This window comes from Dipodomys merriami, unplaced genomic scaffold (assembly GCF_024711535.1).
Source record: "Dipodomys merriami isolate MVZ:Mamm:240054 unplaced genomic scaffold, mDipMer1.0.p SCAF_11, whole genome shotgun sequence".
NCBI lineage: Eukaryota > Metazoa > Chordata > Mammalia > Rodentia > Heteromyidae > Dipodomys > Dipodomys merriami.
In genome coordinates this window covers 17,420,418-17,433,493 of record NW_027202382.1, presented here as the reverse complement: position 1 = coordinate 17,433,493, position 13,076 = coordinate 17,420,418, and the positions used below count along the sequence as shown (strand labels likewise).

The following is a 13,076-nucleotide window of genomic DNA, read 5'->3' as shown; positions in this document are numbered from 1 at the left end:
CAAACAGTATTTGTTGGGATACTTTTTTTTTGTATTTCTATGTGTACCTTACATACATGTATACATTGTTCAAGTGTGTGTATTTACTATACACATACCCATTCCAAATACAATTTACTAAGACATACAGAAAAAGACCATAGGTCTCTCATCCTGGACTTACAGCAAATTGTTGGATGTAGTCTTGTGTTTTTTGTTTGATTATGCTGGGAGCATTTCATGTGCATTCTATGCTCTACGATACGGTAAGCATTGAGAACACTAATGGAAAGGGATTAGCAAACTTACCTGTATGATCGAACCTGTGGTTAGTTTAAAAACTAATTCAATGGCAAGATCCAAACAACTAATGTAGCAGGAATCTACAATAAATCTATTGCCTATATGCTAAGTTTATGCAGTTCTCCTGGTTGAGTGTAAATTCTATATAGATGAAAATTTTATGTCATAATTTGCCTTGTGTGGGTGTCTCATATCTATATTCAAAGTACTCAGAATGCTGAAATCTATGTATACCATAAGTAAGGGAGACAATGGAGAGGCGATCTTTAATGGAGGGATATTATTTGTACTTGCCTTCAAATAAGGCATGTTACAGGAAACAATACTGAACTATGCTTAAAGCTAAACAGACAGAGGATGAGGCTCCAGCAATACTCCCTGGGCATGTGCATCAGCATGTTATTTGGAAGTTTCAGAGCAAGCCAATTGAACAAGGTGAATAATGGCACAAAGTGGGATTTCTCAATCAGAAGAGGACAGTTGAAAGCCACTGTGCTTTGTGACAAGAAATTCATATAGAAATCCTCTCTATTAAACAGTCCCTCTCTCTTTCTCTGTTTGCCTCTTTCACTTACTTCTCTTTACCTCTCACTTTTCTTTTCTCTTCCCTCTACCTGTAGCTCTACCTTTAAAATACTCAATAATGTTGGAAGGGCAGAGGCTGCCAGAGAGAAGGAATGTTTATCTCAATACAAGTAATTTCTCTTCTTAGGCTGCAGTTAAGTTTAGAGAAAACTTGAGCCAAAAATGCACAATTCAATTGGAAACATTCTCAAAACCCAAATCAGTTTCTTGTATTGGCAAGATACAAGAGCCAGCTTCAATATCTCATCATGTAGGAAAGGCATTACTTAAATCATGATTCCCATTGTCACTTGCATATGGTAAAATGATCGGCAACCGTACAACACAAGTTGCCAAAAGAACAGCATTACGTAAAAGTGATTCACTGCTTTGAAAAGTTTCTATGCCTTCATCAGAAAGAATGACATTGCCCCATTTGTTGGGAAATGGAAAGACTTGGGAAAAATTATATTAAGTGAAGTAAGCCAGGCTCAAAGAAACATAGGTCCCATGGTTTCCCTTATTTGCAATAACTAGTATATGTCTTAGACAAGCAGAAACGGTCAGATAAGTAGATGGTAGGCAAAATGAACCCCAAGATAAGGACTCAAATGCTTTTTCTTTCTTGCTATTGTTTCTAATATATTTATAAGATATTTCTTTGTTGCTTTGTATGTCTATCTCCCAGGGTATAACCCAGGGTTTTTGATGTTGGTAAAATTAATGGAGGGGAAGGGAAAAAAAATTGTTTAAATAGGGATACAAGTGGACCCATTGCAACAATGAGATGTACAAGTCGCTATGTCGAAAAAAGAACTTTACAACTTTGGCCCGGGGGGGGGGGTACATGTGTGGTGGCGCCCAGATGGGAAGGGATGGGAAGGGGAAACAAAGGGGGAGGAAACAATGTTTGATAAGAAATTTACTCATTACCTTGCTAATGTACTTGGAAACCCTCTGTACGGTATTTTCACAAAAAAATATCTCTATGTTCTTTGTGCATAGAGTCTTCTGATGGCTCATGTGTGTGCAAACTATTTAGAGTGATATGAGGTAGAGTTTCTTTTGTACTATTTTCTTTGTTTGGGGCACAGAGAAGGATTATTACACAAACTCATATTCAAATGGGTACAGATACCTGTATGGCTCAACCAGCAATGTTCCTTCACTGGCTTTAGCCATGGGTATGTGATGTGTTCCCCATATTTGATTGTGGTCAATGACTTGCATAGGGCCTTTATTTGAATAACACTTTCTGTCCACTTTCTCTTTTTTTTTTTTTTTTTTTGCTCCGGTCCTGGGGCCTGAAATCTGGGCCTGGGCGCTGTCCCTCAGCTCTTCAGCTCAAGCTAGCGCTCTACCACTTGAGCCACAGTGCCACTTCTGGATTTTTTCTTTTTGCTTATATGGTGCTGAGGAATCGAACCCAGGGCCTCGAGCATGTAAGGTAAGCGCTCTACCACTGAGCCACCTTCCCAGCCCCTCTGTCCACTTTCTCTTGCACCTCACATTACAACTTTGATTCAGAACTTTTACATGATCTCATGAGGCTTTATTTGCAAAGTTTCTCACTACTACCTCAGGGCCAATTCCAACAAATTTGCATCCATCTCTGGAGTCTTACACCTTCGGTCTTGATGAAATTATAACACCAGGGAGTGGAGAAGGGAACCATCAAAATATTTTGCATCTCATGTTGACTTGGAGATAGGACCTCAGATGCAGAGCCCCAGGGGTGAAAGAACACAGCATTTGTCTGGGGAAAGAGAGCAGGTTATGGTGAAAGAAATGGGGTGGGCCAGAGTGGAAATCCTAGGCAATAAAATCACACTCAAATATATTCTTATACATTCTTACATTCATGATATATTTACTTACTTGCTGGTTATCATAAGATCCACATATGTTCATAAACAGGTCTTACATGCCATTCTATGATGTTTCCTTTGCTTTTTACATCAGCTGTACTACAACTTCCATTTCTTGTCAGTTCCCTCAGTGAAGAGGAATGCTTACTCAACAAGAAGCAGACTGCATATGTGAGTGGAGATGTGTCCATTACTGGGTTTTTCCCCCTCTCCTATGTAACAGCAAAACGTCGTCCTCCCAACGCAGAGAGGTATACTGAGGAGGCGAGGTAAGTGACTTTTGAGTTTTATACTTATTCTCTATTTGATTTTCAGTCTGAGCAGACCATTGGTCAATTAAGGCACGCTATAATCTCTACCATTTGCTACGGTGAAACTTTTAACTAGAGATAGCTATATATTTCTTTTTTTGAAGTGCTATTGAAAAGACGATATACACAGGGCTTACCATTTCCTACTAAGTGAGGTAATGTGTACATTTCTTGGCATGCTTCCAGAAACTTTCAAATGTTAACAATGAGCATACAACCATTTTATAGCAATGCATACATGTTTTCCTTTTTTTGAGAAAAGTTTATTTTTATGTGTGCTAATCCACAACTTTGAAAATGAACAGGTAACAGTCCAAACGTATCACATCCCACTCTCCAAAATATCAGGTGTATGTATTGTTCCCATGTTATGGAATCCTAGGCAGAAAGTCATTACCTGTGCCTACTTTCTGAAACATTTCTCATCTGTGCTTCTCTACTGTTTTCAAATTTTCAAGTCTCCTATTAAGATCTGTAAACAATGTTGAATAAATCCTTTCTTTGGTGAAAGAGTGCAGTGAGATTTCAGTGTTTTGCAGGTGGATGTCTGTATTTTCAGAGGAACCACAGGTCATAGAGGCCATTTTTCAGTAACAGAAGCTGTGTTCAATATTCACTTTTGCAACTATGTGGTTTTTTATTGGACTTTTTATTGTATTTTGCTGTTTGTTCTGCCTATGACATGACACATTTTAATTTTCATAGTTTTTAGATGAAATAGTCATGAAATTATTTTCTGCCAAGGCTATATATCTGAGTCACACTTCTCACAGTTCAGTGTCTTCTGTTGTTAGGAGTCTAGGCCTGAGCAAGACACATATGTGCATGACTTCTACTAGTCTATTTTAAAATTGTACTAGGAGTCAATGGTAAAGTTAAGATTGGGCGTTGCCAAACATTGTATTACTACTTGTTTATTCCACATAGCTGTGGTCATTCAAGGATTTTTTTAGTTAGAAGTTTTTCATTGTTTTTCTACTCCCTTATTAAATGATCCCAGCATTTTGGCATGGTCTTCGTAAATATGTAGATAATTTTCACTACTGTGAATATTTTAACAATATTCATTTTTCCAATCTATTCATTGAGAGATATGTTCAGGGACTTAAGTTTTGCTGTTGATTTTACTCTTTGATTTAATAAATGGTTGTTCTTTCATTTCCATTTTTTTAAGTTAGAATCTTATTGAGTTGGTAAGTTGAACAAGCTTAATTCTTCTCTTTCTTCTGTTCATCTACTAAGAGGTAGCCTTTTCTGGGTCCAACTTATTGTGATTTCTTCATCATCTTTGGTTAGGACTCCTATAAACCTCTTCTGTGGTGAAGAATAAAAGGATCATCAATAGAATTTTTCATGTTTTTGAAGGTCTGTCTTTCACCTTTAATATTTAAAAATGATGCGTCTGCATAAAATCCACATGTTTACAAATATGAAGCCAAAAAAGAAACATAGCACCTTATGGAGCTGTTATGTTTTCTCTTTAAGGGATTGCCATAGATCAAATTAACTTGCTGATGTACGATAATATATTAGAAAATTGAATTCTTCCCTAGAATTTTTTTCATTTTCTTAATTTTCTTTAATATGATTTAGAAAAGACGTATTTTCCAATGCAAATCGTTCCTGCTGATTTTAATACTTTTAGTTTGGTTAATTTTTCTAAAGTCAGTGGTACTGGAAAAGGGTTACGAGAAATAACACTGAATTATTTTCATGCCTTCCTCCTCAGGAAATTGACTGCAAATTCTCATGTTCTATTCACCGTTGCCAAGGATTTAAGGAGATACTTTGGAATCCTCTAACCTACTAACAATTTAGGCACTCATTCTAATGTTATTTGTCTGGCAGAAGTAACATGGGGCATTTCCTAATACGGACAGCTCCAAGTTTGGCTTGTATCCTGGCTTGTACTCAAAGGCCTGGATTTAATTTTCTTTCTATATCATAAGTAGGGGAACATAAATTTGGATGCAGAATAAAGGGAAGTTAGTTCGTTTTCTATTTGTCAATGCATCTAATTTTCCATTGTTTCAGTAAGTAAAAATTTAGTTCTTCTGCCTACAACTTTTGCTACTGTTCTGGGAGGTGTTTTCTGATTAATTTGCATTTTCTGAGAAGGGGATTATTCTCATGTGTGCTCTTGCTTTCCATGATTCGCTCTCACACAAAGTAAGACATTAATTGAGTAAGATTATCCTCCAACAGAAGGAAAGAATAACAACTTTAGCATGATAATAGGATTTACTTTGCTTCTTGTACTATTTACAAGAGCAACCTTCAGACATGGACTGATTGGTTATTCATGAGAAAATGTCTCATGTTTCAAGAACAAGTTACTTGACAAAGGGGAAATGCAAGTTCTCTTTGTTCTCTTCTAAGAGTATAAATCTAATTCATGAGAAACACTTTCATGATCCACTCAAAATGAATTACCTACCTAAAACTCATATTGAGCCAGGTGCCGGTGACTCACACCTGCAAACCTAGCTACTCAGAAGGCTGAGATAAGAGATTGCCATTCAAAGCCAGCCCTGGCAGGAATGCCCATGATACTCTTATCTCCAAATAAACACCAGACAACCAGAAGTGGCTCTGTGGCTCAAGTGGTAGAGCACTTACCCTGAGCTGAAGAGCTCATGGACAGGGCCCAGGTCAGAATACAAGCCACAAAGCTGACAAAAAAATTCCAAAACAGTCATATCCTAATTCAACATATTAGGGATAAGTTTTAAATATATGCATGTTCTTTTGTTTTTTGGTTTGTTTTTTTTGGGGTCCGGTCGTGGGGCCTGAACTCTGGGCCTGGGCGCTGTCCCTCAGCTCGTCAACTCAAGGCTAGCGCTCTACCACTTGAGCAACAGTGCCACTTCCGGCTTTTTTTCTTTTTGCTTATGTGGTGCTGAGGAATCGAACCCAGGGCCTCATGCATGCAAGGCAAGCACTCTACCACTGAGCCACCTTCCTCGCCCTATGCATGTTCTTTTCTAAACATACATTTATTCCCTCAAGTCAATGCTTAAGATTGAAGATACTTCCTGTGCCATTTCTACAGCTATAACTTCAACAACTACCAGTTTATTCTAGCCTTGGCTTTTGCTGTTGAAGAGATCAACAAAAATCCTCATCTTTTGCCTAACATCACTATGGGATTTTCTGCCCATTCACGTGGAATAAGATACTATTTGCTGTATAGAAGTCTTGTCTTAAGCCTCTCTGGGAAAGATTTTATCCTGAATTATGACTGTAAGAGAGAAAGTCAGACTGTAGTAACACTGACTGGACCAGAAGGCCAAATCTCTTCCCAGTATGCAACAGTGTTGGACCTCTACAGATTTCCACAGGTGAGAACAGGAGGGCTGCTGAGGGATGAAAGCATGACTAGTTGATGCCATTCTCAGGTTTTTGATGCATTTAGAAGAAGAATGTTGAATTATAAATGCTCCAAATGAACTACCTTTGGTGAGATGTCCGTATGGGCTTGCTTTAGTGTAAGAACAGCCTATAGCAGACCACAGGAATAGCTCCATCTCTTACCTGGTTCTTTCATTTTCTACCTAGGCCTCAGGAATGGAAGCAGTACTAAACATGGGATAAACAAGGCTTTTTATCATTTCAGGTGTTGCTTAATGCACATCAGGACTGAGGATGTGGATTATGTCAATCCAATTGCTTACTTTCACATTTTCTTTTCCTTCTAGCTGAACTTTGGGCGTTTTGATCCTGTCCTGAGTGACCATCGCCTGTTCCCTTCTGTCTATCAGATAGCCCCCAAGGATACATCTCTAGCTTTTGCCATGGTTTCCTTGATGGTTCATTTTGGATGGAAGTGGGTGGGTCTGTTGATCTCAGAAGATGAGAATGGTTTGTGGATGCTGCCCCAATTGAGAGAAGAGATGAGCAAGCAAAAAGTCTGTACAGCTTTTGAACACATACTACCACTTTCTTTCATTCGTGAAGTAACCAATTATGTATCTTTTCATCAGAAAATTCGAAATTCATTCGCAAATGTAGTTGTCATTTATGGTGACAATGAATTCATGTTAAATTTGTTAAACACTTATTTGAGAAGATATTTAAGTCTAGGAACCGTCTGGGTCATAAACTCCCTTGGTACATTTCTGTATGCGATGAAATATTTTTTGTTACATTCACTCCATGCACCTCTCATTTTCTCACACCACCATGGAGAGATTTCTGGTTTCAACAATTTTATCAAAACTGCTAACCCATCCAAATACCCAAAAGACTATTTCCTTGCTTTGGTGTGGATTCGCTTTTTTAAGTGCACATTTTCTGAGTCTAGCTGTATCACTTGGAAGAACTGTCCAGCCAATGCGTCCTTGGAATGGTTGCCTAGGTACCTTTTTGACATGGGCATGATGGAAGAGAGTTACTATATATATAATGCTGTGTATGCTGTGGCTCAGGCCCTTCATGAGATGCTTATTGGTCAAGCAGAAGCACAGCCAGTGGGAAATGGAAGAAAACTTCAGTTTTCCCCTTCTCAGGTGAAGGATTTGCACTGGCAAGTAAATGCTATCAGCAAACTGACATTGTAAGAGGAATTCATTCAAACCAAACTAGGTGGTCATGACAGATTTTTTTAACAGACAAAGTGAAGCCTGGTGCAAGTGGCTCACACCGATAATCCTAACTACTCAGGAAACTGAGATATGAGAATGGAGATTCAAATCCAGCCCTAGCAGGAAAGTCCTTAAGACTCTTATCTCCAATAAACCACTCAGAAAACCAGGAGTGGAACTGTGGCTCAAGTGGTAAAGCTCTAGCCTTGAGATGAAAAGCTCAAGGAGAGCACCCAGGCCCAGATTTCCAGCCCCATGACCAACAACAACAACAAATAAAATAAAATAAAATAAAATAAAATAAAATAAAATAAAATAAAATAAAGGAGAGAGAGAGAAAGTGAAAAGCTTACTCAGCTTAGCTGTCTCTAATGGTTTTTGTTTTTTATTTTTTTGTGCCATCCCTTAGGCTTGAACTCAGGGCCTCGGCTTCTTTTGCTCAATGTGAGTAGTTGACCATTTAACCAAACACTGTACTTCTTGTTTTTCTCGGTAGGTAATTGGAGATAAGTGTCTCATGGTTGTTCATGTCCAGGCTGGCTTCAAACTGGGATCCTTAGATCTCTGCCTCCTATGTAGTTTGCATTACAGTTGTGAGCCACCACCATCCAGTCTGCTTTTGAAACAGTTTTTAAAACATGTAGAATTTTACCTGATAAAACAGATTGGCAAGAGTGAATTTTTAATGAATTCGTTACTTATTGTTTTCATTCGATCTATCTGTAACACGTCAGTACTCACACTTCGATTTTGTACTTATTGATTTTGTATTTGAATTTGAAACAGGCAAGCAATAATTCAAAATTTGTCTACTTCAAATATTTTGTGCACAATTTTTCATTTTTCATATAAGAAATACTTTATTTCTAATTGAGTTAGTTTTATAACTTTTTCATTGAATTACACAGTTGAGTTACTCATTAGAAAATCTCTGCCTGTGTAGCCAGACAGTGGAATGTGTATGATTTGTGATTATTTCAGTGAACGTACTAGATTTTTTATCTTGAAATGTTATGTTGAACAGTTACTTGAGTCTTAGGATTTATCAGCATTATTTTATATTATTCATCCATAGACCTTCAGTTGTTCTGCTTCATTACTCTGTTATAAATGGATTCTGAAACAGAAATGAAAGTCAATGGATACATACTCTTTCTTCCCATTTTCTGTGTGAACTTTTGACTAACTTCACCCTGGTCGATGTATATCTTCTAGCTCCACCCCTTTCTGAAGAACATCCATTTCAACAATCCTGCTGGTGACCAAGTGATTTTGGATGAGACAAAGAAATTGGTGGCAGAGTATGACATTGTGAACCTTTGCAATTTTCCAGAAGGTCTTAGGCAAGTGATGAAAGTGGGAAACTTTTCTCCATATGCACCACATGGGCATCAATTATCTCTATCCAAGGATAACATAGAATGGCCCATCTCATTTACGGAGGTGTGTTGAATCAAAAAATGATGATCTAAAGTAGGACTAAATGAACAAAATATCTTGCTAGAATTTATTCCTCTTGTCTTCATCAATAATGCAAGAATGTAAATTACCAACTTCCCATGTAGAAATGTTTTTATGAAGTAATTGATTAATGGGTTGATATGGAGCATATTTATTTGCCAATTTATTTCTTAATATTTTTCTCTTATGTATTCCAAATATAAATATCATGTTACAAAGCTCCATATCACTGTAACACAGTAACTTTGAAAGTTAATTTATAATGTAGAATGTTTAATTTTATTCATTGTTTTATGTTTCAATTAATAATCAATTGACCAGTTGTTTCTTATTTTAGATGATTTCCCATCTTAAAAAGAATGGTGGGCTGGGAAGGTGGCTCAGTGGTAGAGTGCTTGCCTTGAATGCATGAGGCCCTGGGTTCAATTCCTCAACACCACAGAAGCAGAAAAAGGTGGAAGTGGTGTTTTGGCTTAAGAGTGCTAGCCTTGAGCTGAAGAGCTGAGGGACAGTGCCCAAGCCCATTTTTCAGGCCCTTGACCGACCAAAAAAAACAAAATCAAAAAAGAAGAAAAATGGCTACTTGAAAGTTCCTGCTTTTTCCATTAAGAAGGGCATAGGAAGAATTTAAAACACTTTTCTTTGACTATGTTATAATACCTGAAATAATATCACCCAATTGTTTATGTATATACATATTTATACATGCATCTCTATAGAAATTTTGATTCTGAATGATCAAATATCTATCATACTAGAATTTGAGGATATTAAGAATAAGTAACTTGTTTGTCATCAACACTAATCTCCCTTTTTAGACTCCGCAGTCTGTCTGCAGTGAGAGTTGTGGTCCTGGTTTCAGAAAATCCCCTCAGGAGGGAAAGTCTGTCTGTTGCTTTGATTGTATCCCTTGCCCTGAGAATGAGATTTCTAATGGTACAGGTAAGAGTGTAAGTATTGGAGACATTCTCCATATCTCCATAGTGTTTCTCAATCAATAGTAGACAATAGGAACAATCCACAATAGATAGTATATAGAGACAAAAGCCTTCCTATTATTAGGTAGGAATTTGCATGTTATAAAAGATAAAATCCTGCCAGAAAAGTCACAACACCTGCAGAGTGATAAAAGATTTGGATAAGTTTTGTGGACCAGTATCCATGTACATGATATCCTTTCTACCACAAAACATGTTAAATCATTATCTGTAATATGGCAAAATATATTATTATGTAGCAAAATTTAAACTCAAAAGGACCATTTGAGTGCTCGCTTTGACAGCACATTTACTAAAATTGGAATAATACAGAGAATATTAGCATGGCCCCTGCATAAGGATGACACGCAAATTTATAAAGTGTTCCATATTTTTTTTTGGGGGGGGGCGTTCGGTTGTGGGGCCTGAACTCTGGGCCTGGGCGCTGTCCCTCAGCTCTTCAGCTCAAGGCTAGCACTCTACTATTTGAGCCACAACACCACTTCTAGCTTTTTTCTTTCTGCTTATGTGGTGCTGGGGAATCGAACCCAGGGCCTCAGGCATGCAACCCAAGCGCTCTACCACTGAGTCACCTTCCCAGCACAAGGGTTCCATATTTTTTAACCCATGCTTTCACTGTATTTGATGTTGGTATAATTTGTGGAGGGGAAGGGAAAAAACAAGTTGTTTAACTAGTGATACAGGTGGACCCACTGCAAGAGTGAGATGTAAACTTGTTTTGTCAAAAAATGAACTTTATAACGTTGGTGTTGGGGGGGACCGGGTGGGGGAGGGGAGGAAGGGGAAACAAAGAGGAGGCAGCAATGCTTGATAAGAAATGTACTCGTTATCTTGCCCATGTAATTGTAACTCCTCTGTACGGTATTCTCACAATAAAAAACTAAAACTAAAACTAAAACTAAAAAAGAAAAGAGGACCACTTGAACTAAACTCTATGCTAAAGTCCAGAAAAATGCAGCATTTTGGGTGAAGCATACTGAAAGAACACATTAATTTGTAAGAAAGGTATATGATTATAATTTTTATTGTTATTAGAATATTCTGGACATATTTGAATATATATTTCAATTTCTAGAGAATGAAGAGTGTAAGGTTCAGAAATGATTTAATTCTACTTTGAAATCATGTCATAAGTGTATTTTTTAGAAATGTGATTAGTACTTGATAAATTATAAAATAATAAGAGAAAATTATTTTTGATATAGACGTTAGATACAGTAGACCATAAGGTAAAAAATTCAGAGAGGACAGAAATAAGAGTAAATATGAAGCCTATATTGGATGAGAAGACTCACAATTAGGGAACTGAGTCAGGAAAATATCCATCAAACTCCACCATGTTTGCTTTGAAAAGTTCAAGTGTAATTGAGGTGGGGAAATCTAGGGAAGATTATGAGGATTATTGATTATATCTAATTCTCTGGAATTTACATATTTAGGTCCAAACCATAATGTGTACATTTCTCATGAATTATCTGGTTTCTGAAGCAATAGCACAGATTATGACATATGGTATGTTAATTAGGTGGAGGAGATTTTTAGTTCCATATTTGGATAATGGGAAATGCTTTCAAGAAAATGCTGAAATGTAGGAAAACTTATGAGGAAAACATGATTAGGACTCACATTGAATTGTATGCTTCTTAGAATTTGTACTTTAGTTTAGAAAGCAACAACACAGAACAATGGATTAAGCTCAACAAATTAACTTCTTGGGGCAGGGGCAGAGAAGCAAGGTAACTACTGACATACTGATGGTAACTCCCACTCCTTGCCAGATTTGGAACAGTGTGTGAGGTGCCCAGATCATCAGTATGCCAACACAGAGAAAAACCTCTGCCTGCTGAAATCTGAGAGCTTCCTGGACTCTAGGGACCCTCTGGGGATGACTCTAGTCTGCTTAGCTCTCTGCCTCTCTGCACTAACCACTGCTGTTATTGGGATTTTTACCAAGCACAACAACACTCCCATTGTCAAGGCCAACAACAGGGCTCTCAGCTACATCTTGCTCATTTCCCTCAACTGCTGCTTTCTTTGCTCCTTCCTCTTCATTGGACATCCCAATACAGCCACGTGTGTCCTCCAGCAGACCACATTTGGAGTTGTGTTCACTGTGGCTGTTTCCACTGTCTTGGCCAAAACTGTTACTGTGGTTCTGGCCTTCTCTGTCACTTCTTCAGGGAGAAGGATGCGGTGGTTGCTGGTGTCAGGAATGCCTAACTTCATCATTCCCATCTGTACGCTGATCCAGCTCATTCTGTCTGGAATCTGGTTGGGCACTTCTCCTCCATTTGTTGACACCGATGCACACTCAGAACATGGCCACATTATCATCCTGTGCAACAAAGGCTCAGCCACTGCCTTCTATTGTGTCCTGGGATACCTGGGCTCCCTGGCCCTGGCAAGCTTCACTGTGGCTTTCTTGGCCAGGAACCTGCCTGACACCTTCAATGAGGCCAAGTTCCTGACCTTCAGTATGTTGGTGTTCTGTAGTGTATGGGTCACCTTCTTGCCTGTCTACCAAAGCACGAAGGGGAAAACCATGGTGGCCGTGGAGGTCTTCTCCATCTTATCTTCCAGTGCTGGCCTGTTAGGCTGCATCTTTGTCCCTAAGTGCTACATCATCTTGTTGAGGCCAGAGAGAAATTCTCTGCATGGTATACGGGGCAAAACACATGCTGAGAGAAATAATCCATTTTAATATTAAATGTATATCTTTCTAAAAATCACAGAGCCTCTATTGCTTGTCTATACTAGTTTTCTCAGTAAAATTTTGTTATATTTGTGAAAATATCTTAAAAAATAACAAGGATTTACTCATTTTCCTATTTTTATGATGATTATTGCAAGTTGACTCTGTGAGGGTCAACATTACAGAATTGTCATTAATGTACTCATTATCTTGCTCGTGTAATTGTAACCCCTCTGTACAGTATTTTCACAATAAAAAAAATAAAAATTAAAAAAAGAATTGTCATTATTTGATTTTCTCTTAGTGTATTCCATGTG

The 13,076-nt window shown here is 37.9% G+C and overlaps 1 protein-coding gene and 1 non-coding gene across 2 annotated transcripts; both read left to right on the top strand.

Annotated features, from left to right (window-relative positions):
- Nucleotides 1-2,783: 2,783 nt before the first annotated feature.
- On the top strand, nucleotides 2,784-12,768 carry LOC138817167 (vomeronasal type-2 receptor 116-like). Its single transcript, XM_070007559.1, has 6 exons — nucleotides 2,784-2,983; nucleotides 6,054-6,366; nucleotides 6,724-7,533; nucleotides 8,824-9,051; nucleotides 9,888-10,011; nucleotides 11,846-12,768. The coding sequence occupies exons 1-6, from the start codon at nucleotides 2,784-2,786 to the stop codon at nucleotides 12,766-12,768; spliced, it is 2,598 nt and encodes an 865-aa protein (XP_069863660.1).
- LOC138822392 (U6 spliceosomal RNA) lies at nucleotides 10,336-10,442 on the top strand. Its single transcript, XR_011370426.1, has one exon. It is a non-coding gene; the product is annotated as a U6 spliceosomal RNA (small nuclear RNA).
- Nucleotides 12,769-13,076: the final 308 nt, after the last annotated feature.